An 18,230-nucleotide genomic window follows, 5' to 3' on the forward strand; every position below is an offset into this window, starting at 1 on the left:
TTTATACATAGCTTAATTCTACATTTTGGTTAGTAGCCCAGATAGGAAATGAAACTGAGATACTTACTATAGTAACCATATAATACAGTGTCCTCAATCTGTCTGCTGACATTAGCATTAGCCCAGTCCTGGGATAAAAAGGAAATAGAAATATTAATGAAACATCCATTTGTTTAACAATTACAACTAAGTTTTAATATGAGTGAATGTCATTTATAAATGTATCATCAACTCAAACAAGTATGGCCTGTGCCTTCAATAATTAATTAAGAGACAGGTAAGTAAACACACAAACTTCAACAGGTAAATACTGACCTAAGATGACAACATAATTCTAGTGAAACACATAAGCAGGAGGCACCAAACTCAGCCTAAAGATCAGGGATGGCTTCTCAAAATGACTCTAAACTGAAAAATGAAGAAGAAAGGTCCTTCTCAGAGAATAGGAGAAAAAAACCAGTAGGAAGTATGGAAGACAGAAGGAACATATAAGCAAGTTTGAAAAACCTGCAAGATGCTAAATATAGTTTCATTAACGCCTTTGGAAAGCTAAGAAAAAGCTGGTGGAGCAAGGGAGGGAAAGACCCAGGTTTAAGGCATTATAAGTCATGCTAAGTATTTTGGACCTTGTCTTAAGGAAAACAGAAACCAGTGATGAATTTTTATACAGAGAGTAAAATACGATTGCCTTTTAGGAAGAAGATATTTGAGTACAATATACATTCTTTTTAAAACACATAAAAAAATAGTCAATCTAAACTCCTTTGCCTTCAACCCACACAAGCGTTCCTTTAAATTAGTAACTGAAATGCAGTAATTTAACTTAGATAATATAATTCAAATTAAATTTTTCAAATAAAAAACATCTGTTCACTAATGAATCAGAACTCAGGTATAATGGCAAGTCTTTTTATTTAATGTCCTAAACTTTATGTATATGAAAAATTAAACCTGGAGAGTCCAAGTGACTACTGCTATTAAGTAGTAAGGCTCAAACTTGTATCAAGGTCATTTCTTTTCTATGAACACTTTATAAGCTCAAGTGGTATCAACATCACACTAGACTGGCACTTAAGGAAGGGTATCAGCATTTAAAGCTTCTAAAATAATTTAGGTTGGTTTTTTTTCTTTTTCACCTACAAACACTTCGAGCAATGAAATCTATGAATTCCTTACTGACAAAGTCTTAAAAGAACAAAAATGTGGAAAATCCAAATTTAGCACCACAAAAGGAAAACCTTGACACACAAAGTAGAATAAAAATAGTATTTTTTCCAATTGTAATAGATACTATAAAAAACTTAATAGGCTAAATAAAAATTTTACATTAACTATACAAAGAAAGCTAACTTGATCTTAGAACTTTTTAAAAATCTAAATAAAGCCACATGTTCCCACATGAAAAGATTATAAATATCTAATCCCTCCAAATTAATCTATAAAAACTATATATACTGCCAATCTAAATCCCAATGTACTAGGAAGTAGAGTATTTTGACATGCTAATTAAAAAGATCATCTGAAAAACATATATAGGCAAGAGCTAGGGAATTTTCTGAAAAGACCAACAACGAGGAATTTACCAATTACTAGATTTTATTAATAAAACATGAAAATCTATTATTATAGTAACTTTTCATTTACCTAGGTGGCAAAATTTAAAACACATTATTAGTGGCAAATGTGGAGGAAAAGCCAGCCATCTCCTACATAGTAAGAAAAATAGTCTATGATCTAGACATTGTTTGTTGAATATATCCTAAAAAGATTCACACAAATCAGGACAGATATCAGTATACAGATATGTTTGAAAAACAAATAGTACTGTCTAATGAATGACCTCAAGAGCTCTTACTAGACTGCATGGCAACAAGCTACCAAAATGAGGCCTCTCTTTCCCATGCAGTAGGAGGAGCTAAACCCATCCCTATTATTCACAGGACTAAAGGGGCCCAAAGTCTCTAGGTGTTCAGCAACTGGATGTCCAAGCACCTCATGAACAGCTTGTATCTAAGTGCACACTATCTGGTACCCAAGTCCATAGTGTTTATCTACCTGCAAGGCCATTCTCCTTGCCATATAAGAAGGGCAAACAAAAGGGGGAAGAGGTACCTCTGTTAAAGCACCTGCACTTTGGGAAAGGTCATTTTGTTGAATGTCAAGTAGATAAGAGCCTGTGTACCTGCTGACCGTTCTCTCCATAAATTCCAGCCTGCACCAAATGTTTATTGATTCTTCACTCAAGAGCTCCTTATCCAACCATATTCAGTGCAGTGTTGTTCAAAAAGTCAAAAACAGTAACAACAACTAGAAATAATCTTAATGCCTGAGAAGAAACTGTACAGACATTAAAAACAATGAAATCTATATAAACTGGCATATATAGATATCCATGAAGTACTTTTGAGGGGGGAGCACAGAGCACATTGCAACTAACAGTTTTAACACAAACAATCTTTGTCTGAAAAATGAAAAACCCACACATATACAAAAAAAAAAAATGCAACACTGCTTATTACCACACAGGAATGGCAAAACACTGGGGAGAATTTTGTACAATGACTGGAAATGTTTTCATCAGTGATTCAAGTATCCAAATGAGTATGTACATAATCAAAACTTCAGCTCCTAGACGTTTCTTTAGCTGTTGTTTATGCACAAAACAGAATTTTAAAAAGATTTTTGAATCCTGAAGATTTTTTGAAACAGAGGATAATTCATCTATCCCTAATAGAAACTACCTTCCAATTTCCAAAATAATCCCATGAGATATTAATGCGGCTATTGAGAATTACTTAAAAATTAAACTTAAAAATTAAAGACCCCAACCTCAGAAAAAGGTTAAACGTAGAAAGAATGTTAAGGTAATCTAAACCCTAGGTTCATTGACATTTAGTGCCTTTTTCCCTGCAAGATTCTTTTGTTTAACCAAATCTTATGGCAATAAGAAAATATTTCTGTTACTATTTTAAAGCTAAAAATATGCGTAAAATATACAACATCATTCAAGTACTAATAGTGCATTTGGCTTTTATACAGTTTTGCCTCCAAGGTATATACTGTCCAAAGAGCTCAGTTTATGAAACCTTTCTTCTTTTGCATTTTGAGAACCATTATGCCCTTGATATGTTTTGTAAACCACTGCCTCCCAAAGTAGAGACCAAAAGGGACTACAGAGTCACTCAAGGCCCAAAGGATTGGAAGACCAAGAATACTAGAGAATATTAAAGACCATTTCAGATGAAAGGAAGAGAACAGAAATTCCATAGAACAAAGATATAGTGGGTCATGTATGTAAAATTTACTTTCATATCTTTCAAGATGACATTTTGAAATGATCAGCCCAAGGCAAAAGTACACAACTCACCTCGATTTTACCTGGCATTCTCACTTTAGGCCAGTGGTTTTTATTCAGGGGTGACTCTGGCCTCCGTGGGCATTTGGCAATGGAGACCCAGGAGCCCGGGGGAGTGTCAGTGTGCTACTGGCATTTGTGTGTAGAAGCCTAAGATCTGCTAAGTGTCTATGATGCAAAGGACAACCTCCACAATAAAGATTAACCAGCACAAAATGTCAATGCCTAAAAAACGCTGACTTAAAGTTCCCTAAAATAATTTGGAGCCACAAGACAAGGAGCCTACTCAACCTACTACCAAATCTAAAACCTACCTCCATCTGTATTCAAATGTTCGTCCTTCCTGCTGACAAGTACCTATACTCCTATTTAAGGCCAATCCTTTCACATTTAGATCTCCAACCCCTCTGCTTTCTCAAAAACACTGTCCCTGCAATGGTATCCTATCTCCACTTTCAAAAATTTCTCTCACTCCACTGAATCCTAAAGTATACCAACCCTAGTAACTTCCATATCCACAGATATACACATAACCACCACAAATAAAAACACCTCCCTTGATCCCACCTCCTAACCCCTTAGAGAACAAAAGTTCTTGAAAAGTTTTCAGCATTCCCTATCTCTACTTCTTCTTCTCCTATCCAGAGTTAACCCACTCCAACCTGACCACCCAAATGCTCCAATGAAACGGTCGTGTTCCTTGGTTACCACTGACCAAAGCCAGCGGTCACTTCTCTACCCCTCTCACTACCCCTCTAAACAACACTTCCAACTCCACTTTTATATATACAATAGACATTTTGGAGGTAATTTGTCCAAAATACAGTTCTTTTAACATGACTTAAGGTCATAAACAATTCACCGAGCCTTTGTCTTAATCTCAGCTAGTACAAAAGTGCAACACCTCAATACCACACTTCAGCCAAAGAATGCCTGAGAGCTTCTGTATTTGCTATTCCCTCTCCCTACAGGATTTTCCCTCTGGTTCTTCACCTGACTGGCTTCTCCTCATCCAGGTCTCATCTCAAGGAACCTGTTCCAGCAATTTGGCCTTCCTGTGACAACTTAAACTTTCACATCCACCTATTATATTTCCTCACAGAATGTATCAACATGAAGTTAGCTTGTTTTGACTGTTTACTGTTGGCCTGATCTTACAGAATGTTAAGCTTCATGAAAATAGCAGCTTCATGTGTTTTATTAATCTTTATGCTGACAGCTTAGAGCCTGGAGCCTGCTTCAGATTGTGTTTCCTCTCTGCCCCTCCCCTGCTTGTTTGCTCTCTCTAAGAATAAACAAGCATTAAAAAAAATTTTAAGTAATAATTTGAATAATTGGAAAAAAATCAGAAATCTTCCAGTCCAACATCTTTCATTTTAAAAATGAAGACCTTGGGGCGCCTGGGTGGCTTAGTCGGTTAAGCGTCCGACTTTCGCTTAAGTCATGATCTCGCGGTTCATGGGTTCGAGCCCCGCGTCGGGCTCTGTGCTGACTGCCGGCTCAGAACCTGGAGCCTGTTTCTGAGTCTATGTCTCCCTCTCTCTCTGACTCTCCCCTGCTCACGCTGTCTCTCTCTCTCTCCTAGAAATAAAAAAAAAAAAAAAAAAAAAATGAAGACCTTGAAGTCCAGAAAACTTAATGAATTTAACCAAGGACATAGCCTAGATAGTAAAGAATTAAGCCTAGAACTCAGGTCTTTTAACTCCCAGCTAGCTTAGTGGTCTTTTCCATATACCATACTGGCTCAAAGTACTCAATATGAAACAGACTGCAGTTCTGATCCACAACTAAAAGCCCTTCTAAATTATTTACTGCATTAATGTAAATCAACTTCAAGGGAGCTAGGAGAGACACAAAAATAAAACCTATTTCAATTACTTAATATATTTTCAGATTAACAAAGGATTCTTCACACTTGGACAGTTGTTGAATTAATAGCAGTTCCTTTCTAGTCTTCCATGTTGGCTGTCGCATTCTTAGCGTCTATGCTGCATATGCACCCTCATTTATTCCAAGACACAACAACAGAAGCACAATATATACTGGACTACTAAGCTTAAACACTTATTTGCCAAGAATCTGAAAGGGAAAAAAAAAATCACAAAGTATGATAGTAATTACCTTAAATGTACCATTTTGATTTTTCATGTAAGAAACCAGAAATATATCCACAGGTAGAAGTGCTGATGTGATAAGTGCAATTGCCAAAGAAAAAATTGCCGTTATGGTGGAGACAACTTCACTTTCCCGCTGACTTTGGTATTTACGAACATATATCCAGCAGAATGCCAAAATAGCCTGAAAGAGAACAAAAAGAAATGTTTTGTTACTGCATATGTATTCTCTCTGACTTTAGTATGTGTTTCAAAGTTTTCAATGGGAAACTATGTCAAATGAAGGTCCTTTTAGATGTGTAATGAAGGTCTACTACCTCTTATAATCTTGTTCAAGATTTATAATTTTCAAAGCCTTTTTCATGAATGTAGTACAACCTCACTTAGATACAAACACACAACAGAAAACAAAAGTTATTGATAACAGTGCTCAGTTACATATATCCTCACTGTACACACTATAATCATTAATGGTTTCATACAATGTCATAGTTGTAATTAGCTTTGAATACGTTTTACCTGTAGATTTCTCCAAACTAATACAACTTGAATTGAAATTAACTTCCGCCCCATTATGACTATTCAAGGGTACCATTCAGCTAAAGATTAACTGCCAATAATCACCATGCAATTGATGATTCAAATTACAATTGCAAAATTTTAAAGGGCATTAAACAAAGAAAAGTGAACATTAAAAATGAGCACATGTGCACTGCAAGGAACTTTCCAGGGATAAAGGTACACTTGGAGGCACTGACGATGACATCTCAGAAACCCACCAGGTACTCTTAACAGCTACCAACGCCATTCTAATGACTAACACAGAGCACGGGACTTTGCTCACTATTCTCTAATTTTAGGGAATACCAGAATCATATGGAGGGCTTGTTATAGTAAAAAATGCTGAGCCCAACCCCCAGAGTTTCAGATTCAGGGATCTGGAGTGGGCCCAGGAAATGTGCCTTTGTAACAAGTTCCAGGTGAGGCTGCTGTTGGTCCAGGAGCTACATTTTGAGAAACTCTCCTCTACTCAAATTTAGGGAATTGCAGATAGGTACTAAACCAGGGATTCTCAGCCAAGGCCGTGTTAGAATCATTTGGGCAGTTTTTAAATACCTTTATGTATTAGTTACATGTTTTTAATTTATGTCCTTATGTTAGTTGTGATTCCACAACTCTACTCCCTATGCAATGCTCACAAGTGTAGCTGCCATCTATTACCACATAGCACTATTACAATATAGCGGACCTTTCATCCTCAAGACTTACTCATTCCATAACTAGAAGCCTGTACCTCCAGCTCCCCTTCACCCGTTTTGCTCACCCTCTCCCTTCTGGCAGCCACCAGTTTGTTCTCTGTATTTATGGGTCTGTGTCTGGTTTTCTGTTTTGCTTTTTACATCCCACATATAAGTGAAGTCATATGGTATTTGCCTTAATGCCTTTGGCTTATTTCTCACATTGCTGTGCCAAATGGCAATGGAATATTACTTAACCATAAGAGAGAACCATTGGCTTATTTCACCCTCTAGGTCCATCCATGTTGTGGCAAATGGCAATGGAACATTACTTAAACATAAGAGAGAACCATTGTTTTAAATAAACTCTATTAAGAGCTCTGGGACAAAAGAGCTGTTTTGTCCTTTCACTCTTCAACAGATTCCACTGTTACTTCCTTTCTGGGTATCCTAATTCAGGAGCCTGAACTGAACTACCACCACCACCTAACTTGTTTCACAGCTTCCAAATTCCCCTACCACAACCAAGAAAGAAGAACAGTTCCACCACCACAGAAAAATCCCCTTTGCCCCTGTGGAGTCAACCCCTCTCTCTACTCTCCACACTTGACAACCACTGTTATCTGTCCCTATAGTTTCTGCCTTTCTAGAATGTCATAACATACTATATTATATAGCATGTCATCTACTGAGTCTGGCTTCTTTCACTTAGCATAATGCATTTGAAATCCATCCAGATTGTTGCATGTAATTCCTTCATATTACTAACATTTCAGCTGGTCTCAGAACAGCAGAAAAAATAAAGTGAGAAGGGAAAGTAGACTCTGGAACCTGGATGCTGGAGGAAAAATAAGATCTTGGGTCACATTCTGGCTATTCATGAATTTATTTTTGTCTTAGGAAAGCATTTTTTTTATTAATTTATATTACTATTTTAATGGATGTTTTTGTTTTTAAATGAACTCTCCAATATTTAAAACACTCCTCAAATTGTTTTGAAGCCACTGGAAGTTGAGCTTTATCATTCTATCCTTAGCAGGACCTGACACCAAGTAGTCAATACGTTTTTTTCAAAAAGATCTGGGCTTTATGAAGTTCAAAGTGTAGGTATTACTGCAAAGGAAGGTGTTTGCCAACACCAGACAGACAAGCAGGGAATGGGCAACCCAAGCAAAATAGTTAAGACAGAGAATCCTGAATTTCTTGGTGTCAGGAGACATTTATACTTTTAAAACTGAGAACCCCAAAGCACTTATTGTTTATGTGGGTTAAATCTATTAGTAGTGACTACATTATAAAATAAACCAAATGTCCTCATCTATAAAATAGTAATAAGAATATTCCATAGCAGGTGATAAGACTTAAATAAAATGTAAAGAGTTTAGCACAGAGCCTGGCCACAGTAACTGTTTAACAAATAGCAACCATCATATGAAACCAAATGTCATGTGAAATAACATCTTAAGACCATTTTATAAAAGAAAAATACAATTTTGCTAATACTTATAAAGAAAAGTTTAGAGCAGGCCTCAATCCCTCCCAAGAGATTCTAATTTAACTGGTCTGCGCATTAGGATTTTTAAAAACTCCTTAGTTGATTTTGATGAGCAGTCAAGGTTGACAACGACTGGGGGAGAGATAGGAATGGGAATAGATGAATGTTTCTTAAACTAATGAGCAGAGATCCTTTAAAGAATGATCCTTTAAACATAGATCTTGTTAAGTTGCAGATTCTGTATCAAAAAGGCCAGGGTCTTATATTTAGTAGTTCCAACAAGTTCCCAGGTAATGGTCACTTTGAGTAACAAGAGTAAATCCGCTTCATGGAAATGAAGACCCTGTCTTATATAGCAAAAGAAAATGCAACTGAGTAATTCAGGAGACTTATATAGAAAGGCTTAGATTTCATATAGTAAACATAGACAGATAGATTATAGGCTTAGAGGACTGAATCTAACCATGCCTCAGGTGGCAGAAGAAACTGAAGTCCATTCTGTTTGCCCACGATCACACAAGTAAGTCATTCTTAGTGTCTGATTCTTCAGTAGGTTCCTGGCAGCAGCTCTCAAAGTGTGGAGTCCTCTGGCAGTCCCAGAACCCTTTCTGGGGATCTGCAAATTGAAAACTATTCTCATAATACTAAAAAGCCATTTGTCTTTTTCACTATGTTCCTATCTGCACTCATGTTGCGTAAGTCATGGGTAAAACTGCTGGCAAATTAAGCATAAATCAAGACAATGGCACCAATTGTGCCATTGTTACTGTATTCTTCACTTCCACATACACATCCACAGAGGACAATTTAAGACTGTACTTAATGAAACAGCAAAAATTAACTTTATTGAACTTCAACCTTTGAATCTTTTTTAATACTCCATGGAGGAAACTACGAAGTGTACATTGGAGTTCTGCGGCTGCACGTTAAGGTGTGCTGGCTGTCTCTCAGGAGTAACTGAGGAGCTGAAAGCCAACTCAGGCACTCGTTTCAAAGTACGTGTGATTATGATTATTCAGACTTGTATATTTGGCATATTTTGTTGAAATGAACAAAGGGAACCTATCACTTCAAGATGAAAAAAGAAAAAATGACAGTATTTGTTCCCAATGATAAAATTCAAGCTTTTAAATGAAACTCAGAATTTTGGAAAACTTGTATCCACTACTGTGAGCTTGACAGTTTCTCAGTACTTATTTCTGGGACATTCCTTCTGACAAGATCAGTGGTGGTAATAATGAATGTGATATGTTGACATTATGTATTGAAATACATCCATATTTGGAATATCTGCATCACTCAGTGAACCAGTATTTTCCAAATAATCAGTGCATCATGTTATAAAACCATGCATGGGGTAAAAAGATTTATTCAAAGTGCAACAGGGACCAAAAAATTTTAATGTAACAGAATGAAGTTCATTGACAAGTTTTCAAACTCCATTACTTCAACTAACCTGTAGAAAGTTCTATTTGTTGAGTTTTGGTGTAGTATTTAAGAACATCCACAATTATCTAAAAAATATTTCTCTGCTTCCAAAGGTACCACTAAAATGGGTCTAAATTTAATTTTACCACTAAAATTACTAATTTTTTCCTGCTCCAACATCTAGTTTAAAACTCCTTAACTCCCTTGTCATTGATTTTTTTCCTGGTGTATTATCACCAATTTCAATGTCTTGTCTTCTTCATCTATCCAAACTCTACCTCAATTCCACTTTCTTCTGATATTGCTCTCTATTCTCTGTAGTCCTATTTCATTTATAAAATCATACTTTGGTTTTCAGTACTTACAATACCTGTTTTAATAATTTTTGTTTTCCCACCTATCTTCAGGCCCTCTTAAAGGCTACTTTGTTTTGTTTACATCCTCCCACAATTTATAGCACAACTCATACACATTAAATATTTATTAATTGGTAACTGCCAAGATAATCCCACTAGACTTTGATACTGGTTACATGCTCATTTCTTTTCTTCTAAACCAACTGAATTACGATGGTCTAGAAAAGCCAGTGCACTCCTCAAGTACAAGACTGGATGGGTCTGGGGACCATCGCCACCCTCTAGGGTTTCCATTGTCTCCACCAAGAAAAGTTAAAGTATGTTCCAGTAAAAAGTCAGTATTATTTTCAGGGAGAGTGAAATAGCAAAAGATAATTTTCCATAAATTTCCACACATTTTTTTCTTTGTAGCATTTTTTTCTGAAACATTTACCGGCAAAACACTACCTGAGTTGCAGACACTGCAGTGGGATCTAACAGGTCTTGATTTCCAGAATTGAAGTCAGCCCTTTTGGAGGTTGATTTTTGTTTTCTGTTTTAGTTACTGCAAAGCAGCAAAATACTTTGAGACACAAAGTACCCAACAGGATAAAGAGAGTGAGAATGGGGAAGGGTATGGAGAGAAACAAATTGAACCCCAAAATAAAATAAGCTCAAGAGTTTTAATATGAAGCAGGCAAGTAAAAACTTGCCATTTGGGCTATTGAAGCCCACGTTTTGACCACTAGATAAACAGGAATAAGGCGGCTGGGAAGGATGGTACCTGGGGTTAGATACGTTTTAGTATATACACATCCTGATACTGGCAGTAAAGAGGGCTACAACTCTTCCCCACATAGGTTTCTACACGTATCAAAAAAGACTGAAAAGGAATGTGAAACCGGGAAGTCAGAACGAACACCTCGCGTCATCAAGGCAGCATCGCACAATGGGTACATAAGGTTGGAGATTCAATGACCCCAAGGGAACACGGACAAATAATTTTGGGAAACAGAGGCCTCCTTCCTGCCAGATCAAGGCCAGCGCCTACTGAACTTGGAAAGATCAGGCGCTGCTGCCCCACACCTTGTGGTCCCGTCTCACTTGGGGACCAGAGGCCACTTCTCCCTTCTCAACCCGGAGGGTCTCCTCCGTCCCCAAACTCGACCCGTCCCGGTGCCCTAGTGAGGGACGAGGGCAAGGGTTTCGAGAATGGAAACCTACAATACTAGACGTCATCAAGAAAAATACATGTAAAGCGTCCGGAAACCAGTGCCTCCTTTACCCACTCCGAGAGCAGGCCCCGCCCCGGAGCAGAAGAGCCCCCCACAGTCCAAAGTAAAAGGGGGGGCGGGACGAGGAGGGTCTCCCGGACCCTAACAGACCAGCTGCCGGGCCGGCCCCTCCCTCTCTCCCACCAGTCCAAACACTGGGAAAACTACGAGCACCTTCCCTACCAGTAATAAGAGGCCGAATATGCACCAGCCGATCACCAGCTCTGCCGAAGCTGCGCCAGAAGGCGCCGCAGCCGCCATCTTCACTTCCGGCCCAGAAGACATGGGCATAGGGGGTGGGGAAAGGGGAGGGGGAAAGGGGAAAGAGTGCGAAGGAATCTGCGCCGGTGCACCCTAAAGGTTAAAGGGGCGGAGGAGGCACGGGGGCGGAGCAAATGGTTGCCAAGGGGACCCAGCCCTCGAGCGTCCCCTGGCGCTGAGCCGGGCGGGGGCGGGGCGCGCCCGGGACGCCGTGACGTCACCGCGCTGCTCGCTCCGGAGGTGAGGTGAAGGCTTTCAGCCAGGGTGTTGTTTTACTGCATTGCAACCTCATTGGAATAATTGATTCGGCCTAAGCTGATAGACGGGAAAGTGAGAGGACCCCACAAGCCCTGGCTTGGATTTTTCTGGAAATCCAAGGCAACATTAAGGAGTTTCAACTTTGTGCTAGAAAGGGAGTTTGTTCCCAGTGTGAAAGACAGAATGGGCCATGCAGTTAGCAGAGCTCACCACGTTGAAGGAATGGCTGTTTTAGAAACAAAAAAGTTTGCCCAATGCCTAAATGACTCCAATTTGCTGGCATTGGGGCCCAGCCTGAGTAACTGTTTCACTGTGTATCACTGTGGCTTTTCTATTTAGCCCTATACATGCCTGTGAATTTCCATCATGACTTTGTGAACATATTCACAGAGAAATTGTAGCTCTCCTAATATTCATTAAGGAACGAAATAGTAGGGTAGGCCCTAGTGAGGCAAGGAGATAGTTGCTGGGATAGCTTGCCTGGGTCCCCCGCATTCAGAGTACATATTAAACTACTGAGTTGAAGGAATGTAACTTGTAATCAGAACACAATTTATGAATTAAGCCTGCCATATCTTTACAATGCATTATGTGGTGGTAAATTATCCCCTACCACCTTACCTAAGACCTACTTCTAGCTGAATCTGTAGGTAGGGAAGGAGTGGAGAAGAGATGAGGAAAGAAGAAAATAGAGAACGATTTTAACATAAATTGGTATTGTCATAAACTGGCTTCATGCTTTCTGGACCTGTGAATGTTTGATCATGACTCTTCTGTGCAACAGTCACTTTTCTGGAGACCCCTTTCCTATAATTTCCTTAAAGTGGATAGAGACATCTCTATTCCAAGTGGTCACTTAAATGCCTTCACCAGTTCCCAGGCATACTGTGTTCCCAGTATGTTCCCAGGCATATACTTTTTGTTTTAAGATTTTATTTTTACGTAATCTCTACAACCACTTGGGGCTCAAACTCAGAATCCCAAGATGAAGGGTAGCACCCTCTCAGGCTGAGCCACCCAGGCACCCCTGTGGTTCTCTTCTGCCTTTTCCTGCTAGTCTCCTAATCCTCTCCTAGGTGCTCACCTGGCTTACAGAAAAGGTCTTAAGACAACCTCAGGCCAGTTTTCCTCCTTTCCCTCATGGCCCAAATCACCTCTATAGGAAATGACCATGCATACCTTACACAACAACCTTTGGAAGTACAGGCCAATCTCAGTGTAGCTGCAGTCTCCTACTTCTACCATCAAAGCTATCAGCCCTTGGATATTCCAGACGGAGTCAGCCTACACTCCACAGTCTGCTATAGTTCTCCAATGCCTGAGTCAGGCAACAGCCCTTCATATCTCCCGATTGCAGGGATCATATTTCAAATTCTCCAAGGAGCTCCACTGAAGCCTCACTTATTAGTGTAAGATTAGGTGGGAACATCCTAACCCAGTATTCCCTCACTCCCAAACACACACTTCCTTTTGGAGGTAAAGGTGGAGTTCCACAAACCAGCTACAATTCTCATGAAAGAAATCTCTGCAATTTTTCTTCTCCGAACTCCAACTCATTTACTGGAATTTTATCTAGCTGAGGGGTTCGAGAGTTATAGGATAAAGTCCTTTCACATCCTTTTTTTTTCCTTAGAGAGAGCATGCACTCACACAAGAGTACAAGGGGGGGAAGGGCAGACAGAGGGAAAGAGAGAATTCCAAGCAGGCTCTGTCAACCCTGTCAGCTCAAAGCCTGACTCAGGGTTCCATCTTATGAACCATGAGATCATGACCTGAGCTGAAATCAAGAGTCCAACATTTAACCGACTGAACCACCCAGCTGGGCACCCCCTTTCACATCCCTTTTTAATTCTACATATAAAGGAGAATTTATTTATGGTTAGGAGGGAGAAGACAAGAAAGAATTTTTAAGAGAAGAGTTAAAGACCATAATCTTCCCTACCACTTTACATTTTATGTGAAATTGGAGCTTTTAGCAAGATCAAACAGGCTTTTTAATACCCGATGTACTGTCCATTGAATTAAGTCTATTTAATAAACTGCTGACTCTGAATACCTAAGTTTTGGGGTCCTGTTGGGGTTGCGTGATTTTCAAGTTGGAAAGCCTTACAACCTGTGTTGCTGACAACTATGACTACTTACAAGAATAGTAATAGTTTGAATCAGGAAAATTGGGAAAGAAAAGAAAGAGAATGTGATGCATCTAGACAGATAGAGATGTGCATTATCAACCTGTCTCTTCATTCTTCAGCCTAGTCAGGATGGACTGTTCGTTTAACATACAGACAGGCCAGCAAGGATGAAACAACAGATACTATCTGTTGATACAGATAATCCTTTCCAGCTCTCCCAGTGCTATAGATGGAATATCCATGTCACACACAAACACACACACACACACACACACACACACACAAATTCATATGTTAAGTCCTAAAGCCCAAGGTAATGGTATTTATTGGTAGGGTCTTTAGGGGGTACTTAGGTCATGAAGGTGGAGCCTTCACAAATGGTTGGTGCCTTTATAGAAAGGCACTTTCTTGCCTTGCCTCTTCTACCATATGAAGTTATGAGAAGCCAGCCATCTATGAACCAGGAGGCAGGCCCTAGCCAGATACTGAATCTGTTGACACCTTGATCTTGGACTTCCTGGTCTCTAGAACTGTACAAAAAAAATTTCTGTTGTTTATAAGTCACCCATTTTATGGTATTTTTGTTATAGTAGGCTAAAGAGACTAAGATGCATGGAGTTACTAAAGAATGCCCTTGCCCTGCACCCCACCAGGAAGGTACCAGGATTTCTTTGGATTCCCTTCCATGTTAAGTTCAAAGAAACTCCATGTACAGCCAGCCCATAACTCCCAAGGGATTTAATAAGAGGTCACCTTGCAGAAAACCTACCCAAACCTAGCCCCCATGACTGTTAAGAAAGCTAGAGACCTCTTGGGGTGTCTGGGTGGCTGGGTCAGTTAAGCATCTGACTTCGGCCTACCTCATGATCTCACGGGTCCTGAGTTCAAGACCTGCATTGGGCTCTGTGCTGACAGCTCAGAGCCTGAAGCCTGTTTCAGATTCTGTGTCTCCTTCTCTCTCTCTGCTTCTCCCCCACCCACAGTCTGTCTGTCTCTCTGTCTCTTTCTCTCAAAAATAAACATTAAAAAAAAAAAAAAAGGACTAGAGACCTCTGGAGGAAAGCAACATTTCCAAGATAGCAACTATCCTTCCCCATTCCTCTGTCCTTCAGGTTTTGAGTAGTCCTCCTTCCCTAAAGCCTGTGAGAAGAGGACACACAAGGGAATCACCCATATGGTTAGAGGGTGTAACCTGAATTTTGGGAGAGGCCCAGCATTTTGCTGTAAGTGCTGAGAGTGGCTGACTCACAGAGGTGCCTAGTGATGAGCAAGTATAGAAACCTGTGCTGGGAATATCCCGGTGTTGAAGGCTGTGGATTAGCTCCTCCTCGCCCTTCCTCCCAGCCCCACCCCACAGTAGCCCATTAAATTCGGACTGAAGACTTTGGTAGATGGCCCCTGGGAACCACCCTGTCTATATGCTTATTCCTATGGACAGATTCAGCAACCTGTACTGGAGGAGGCCTTTCTAAGAATTCTGAGAACCAGGAACATGTGGACAGCAGAAAGTTGAGGGAGAAGTCCCAAGTGGGACAAGCCATGATGACCTACAGAAATGTCATTTTGGTACCAAAAGCTGACAAAGATGGGATAAAGAAAACTGAAATGAACACAGATGCCAAAACTCCCAACAAAAGAGTTCATGAAGAAAGGATAATAATTTCTCTCATCCCTGGCCCCTATGGAGCTCAAGTGGTTCTTCTCCCTAAGCTGGAGAATTGGGGATGGGTTTGGGAAACAGGAGATAGGAGAATGGCTTCTCATTCCCTTTCAGAAGTGCTTTTGGAAAAGCAAAGGTTGGATTATGATATCGTGACACATGCTAGTAGGTAAAATTTATAAAACAATCTTATATAGGAATTAGTAGAAACAGCAAAAAGAAAACTGAAAGTTTCAATTAATTAAGAAGAAAAGGAAACGTAAACAGGCTGGAAGAAAAATTGACATCAATGGGACACAAAGGGAGTAGAGAATGAAAAGTTAAGTAGGACTTAGAGGCCTAACAAGGCCTAGATCTAGAGGGTAGAAGAGAGGATGAGTTAGGACACATAAGGATTAGGACCTAGAAGAGGGATCAACAGTCCAAAAAAGTCCATAGTCAAACTGATCACCCAATAGGAACTATATGAGTAGAGATGGCTTTTGCTCTGAAATTACATTTAGACCATAGCAAAGTCTGGTTATGTATCCAAATTAACTATTAACATGCTGTTGTTTTCTTTTTAAAATAGCTGATATTTACCATCATTTTTTTCTTATTTTGTTACCTTGTTGAAGATGTAAAATACTAGGACTCTCTGTCAAAATAAGACACTTAAGTGAAAAGCCTCAAAATTTCTCTTTCTGTCATGTTGTCTGTGCTTCTGTTGCTAACGAATAATCCTTCTGATTGACAAATTCTTTCTTCAGCTTGTTTAATACCTTCACTCAGATTACAGTTAAGCCTTGCTGGCCTCAGATCCTGGTGATTTTGCACATGTCTGTCCTGATCCATTATGTGTTGATTTAGAATTTAGCTCTTTTTTGTACTGCCTACACTTAATCTTCTGTCAAAAAGATTTAACAGTGATCCTCAGTGAACATTACTGTGGGCCTGAGGAGGTTGGTGCAAACCTTTTTCTCCCATCACTACATTACCTCCTTTCCCTTGTAATCCTTCCACTGTCATCCAACTAAATTTGTCATCACAGCCCTAAGAAGTTTCTTCTTTTCTTTGTAAAGGGCTAAAAGTGTGTTCATGAGGGAACTGGCACATATGGTGGAGAGGCCCACTTGGTTCTGCTAGAAGATTTGTACATTTGTATATAATTCTGTGGGGAGCCAGAGGTTTTTGCACAAGAGCCAACCAGTGAAAAATTAAATGTTTATGGTCTACATTTTTTCATTTAAAATAAGAATAGCTTTTATTGAGCCCCAAAATATAAGGTATATTCAAAAGTATAGTTCATCTGTTTCATTGTATAGAAAGTGGCACTGAAATGTTAATATCTGGGTGTTTCTGATTTGTGGACACAGAGGGGACTTTCCAATTTGTCATCCTAAAATTAGATTGCACACAGTATCATAATGTGAATTGTAAAATTCATATTTCCATATTTTTGCAATTATAAACTCTTAATGGATACCATTTGTATACTTCTAGTGGAACAAACATTCCCACATGAACTGGTGGTGTGTGTTAGTTTTCTTCTTAAGACTTTTCTTCTGGCTATGAAAGATATTATTTAAACATAGTCTAGACATGCTAAAATGTCACTTAATACATCCAAATGTTTTTCATGGTGTCAATTCCTAAACCTGGTGTTTATGTACTTTAAGGTATAAACAGTAAGTTTGCATATACAACTCAAACATAAGGGAATGTCAAAACCATTTATGAGTAGAAATTATGATAAAAACTGATTTTAAATTTATATTTAAGATAATCCATAACATACTCAATAATTTTAATAAACGATGCACTTTTTATTTGTAGCATATGTTGTGCTTTTTTCTAACAATAGGATTCCTCTCCTGACTCCAATATCTATTCTTGTTCATTGTGTGGTTCTTCTTTCTTCATTTTCTGGACAGAGCTTCTCAGCTTATATTTGAAATCAAAATATAACTTTTGGTGTTATATTCCCACATGTTAATAATTTGTAAATCATAAAATTTTGAAAAAGCCAATTGTTCTTATTAGAATTTATGGAGCTAAAGTAGCTCAGGTCTAGATTGCTATATCTGTAGCACAATACAAAAGAATTTTAAGTCTTTAACTTTTTAAACAATGGATAAATTAAAGACATTTGTCCTTATGTTTTTATTGGTTGCCAATAGATACTGTAAATTCTTCTATTGTTTTTTAATGATATAAAGTAGGAAATTTCAACCACTATGTCCAAATCCCTTTTTAAAAAATATTTTAATTAAAAATATGAAATATATTCATTGAGGTTTAGAAATGTTTCCAGGAGGCAACACTGGGCTATGTTTTAAAGGATGAAAATGAGTTTATCAACATAGACACACAGGGAGAACACCATGTGAAGAGATTGAATTAATGTGTCAATAAGCCAAGGAACACGAAGGATTGCTAGCAACCACCGTAAGCTGGGAGAGAGGCAAGGGACAGAACCTTCCCCCATGCCCCTAACTCCAGCCTAGGAGGGAGCATGACCCTGCTGCCACCTTGATTTTGGACTTCTAGCTTCCAGAATCATAACTGACTATTTTTCTTAAGAGTTTATCAAATAGCCTAGAACAAGAGTGAGAAAAGATTCTACGAAGGGTATAGTATTTGTAAAAGCACAGGGCATGAGATACTATATTCAGTATTACTCGAGCAATCAGTGTGAGAA

At 38.9% G+C, this 18,230-nt stretch overlaps 1 protein-coding gene across 2 annotated transcripts in view; it reads right to left on the reverse strand.

The window, feature by feature from the left end:
- Positions 1–11,681, reverse strand: part of LMBRD1 (LMBR1 domain containing 1) — a 104,932-nt gene extending 93,251 nt beyond the window's left edge. The window contains exons 1-3 of one of the 2 annotated variants that reach the window (XM_039245808.1): positions 11,423–11,681; positions 5,477–5,653; positions 68–128 (exon numbers count right to left, since the gene is read on the reverse strand). In XM_039245808.1, coding sequence (XP_039101739.1) covers positions 68–128; positions 5,477–5,653; positions 11,423–11,530 — 346 coding nt within the window. In that variant the 5' untranslated portion in view covers positions 11,531–11,681. Of the gene's footprint in view, positions 1–67; positions 129–5,476; positions 5,654–10,433; positions 10,509–11,422 lie in introns of those variants that run through there. The other variant, XM_039245809.1, reaches the window with a different exon arrangement.
- Between the last annotated feature and the right edge of the window lie 6,549 nt (positions 11,682–18,230).

Source organism: Hyaena hyaena, unplaced genomic scaffold, assembly GCF_003009895.1.
Source record: "Hyaena hyaena isolate Hyena2069 unplaced genomic scaffold, ASM300989v1 scaffold_271, whole genome shotgun sequence".
Taxonomy (NCBI): Eukaryota; Metazoa; Chordata; class Mammalia; order Carnivora; family Hyaenidae; genus Hyaena; species Hyaena hyaena.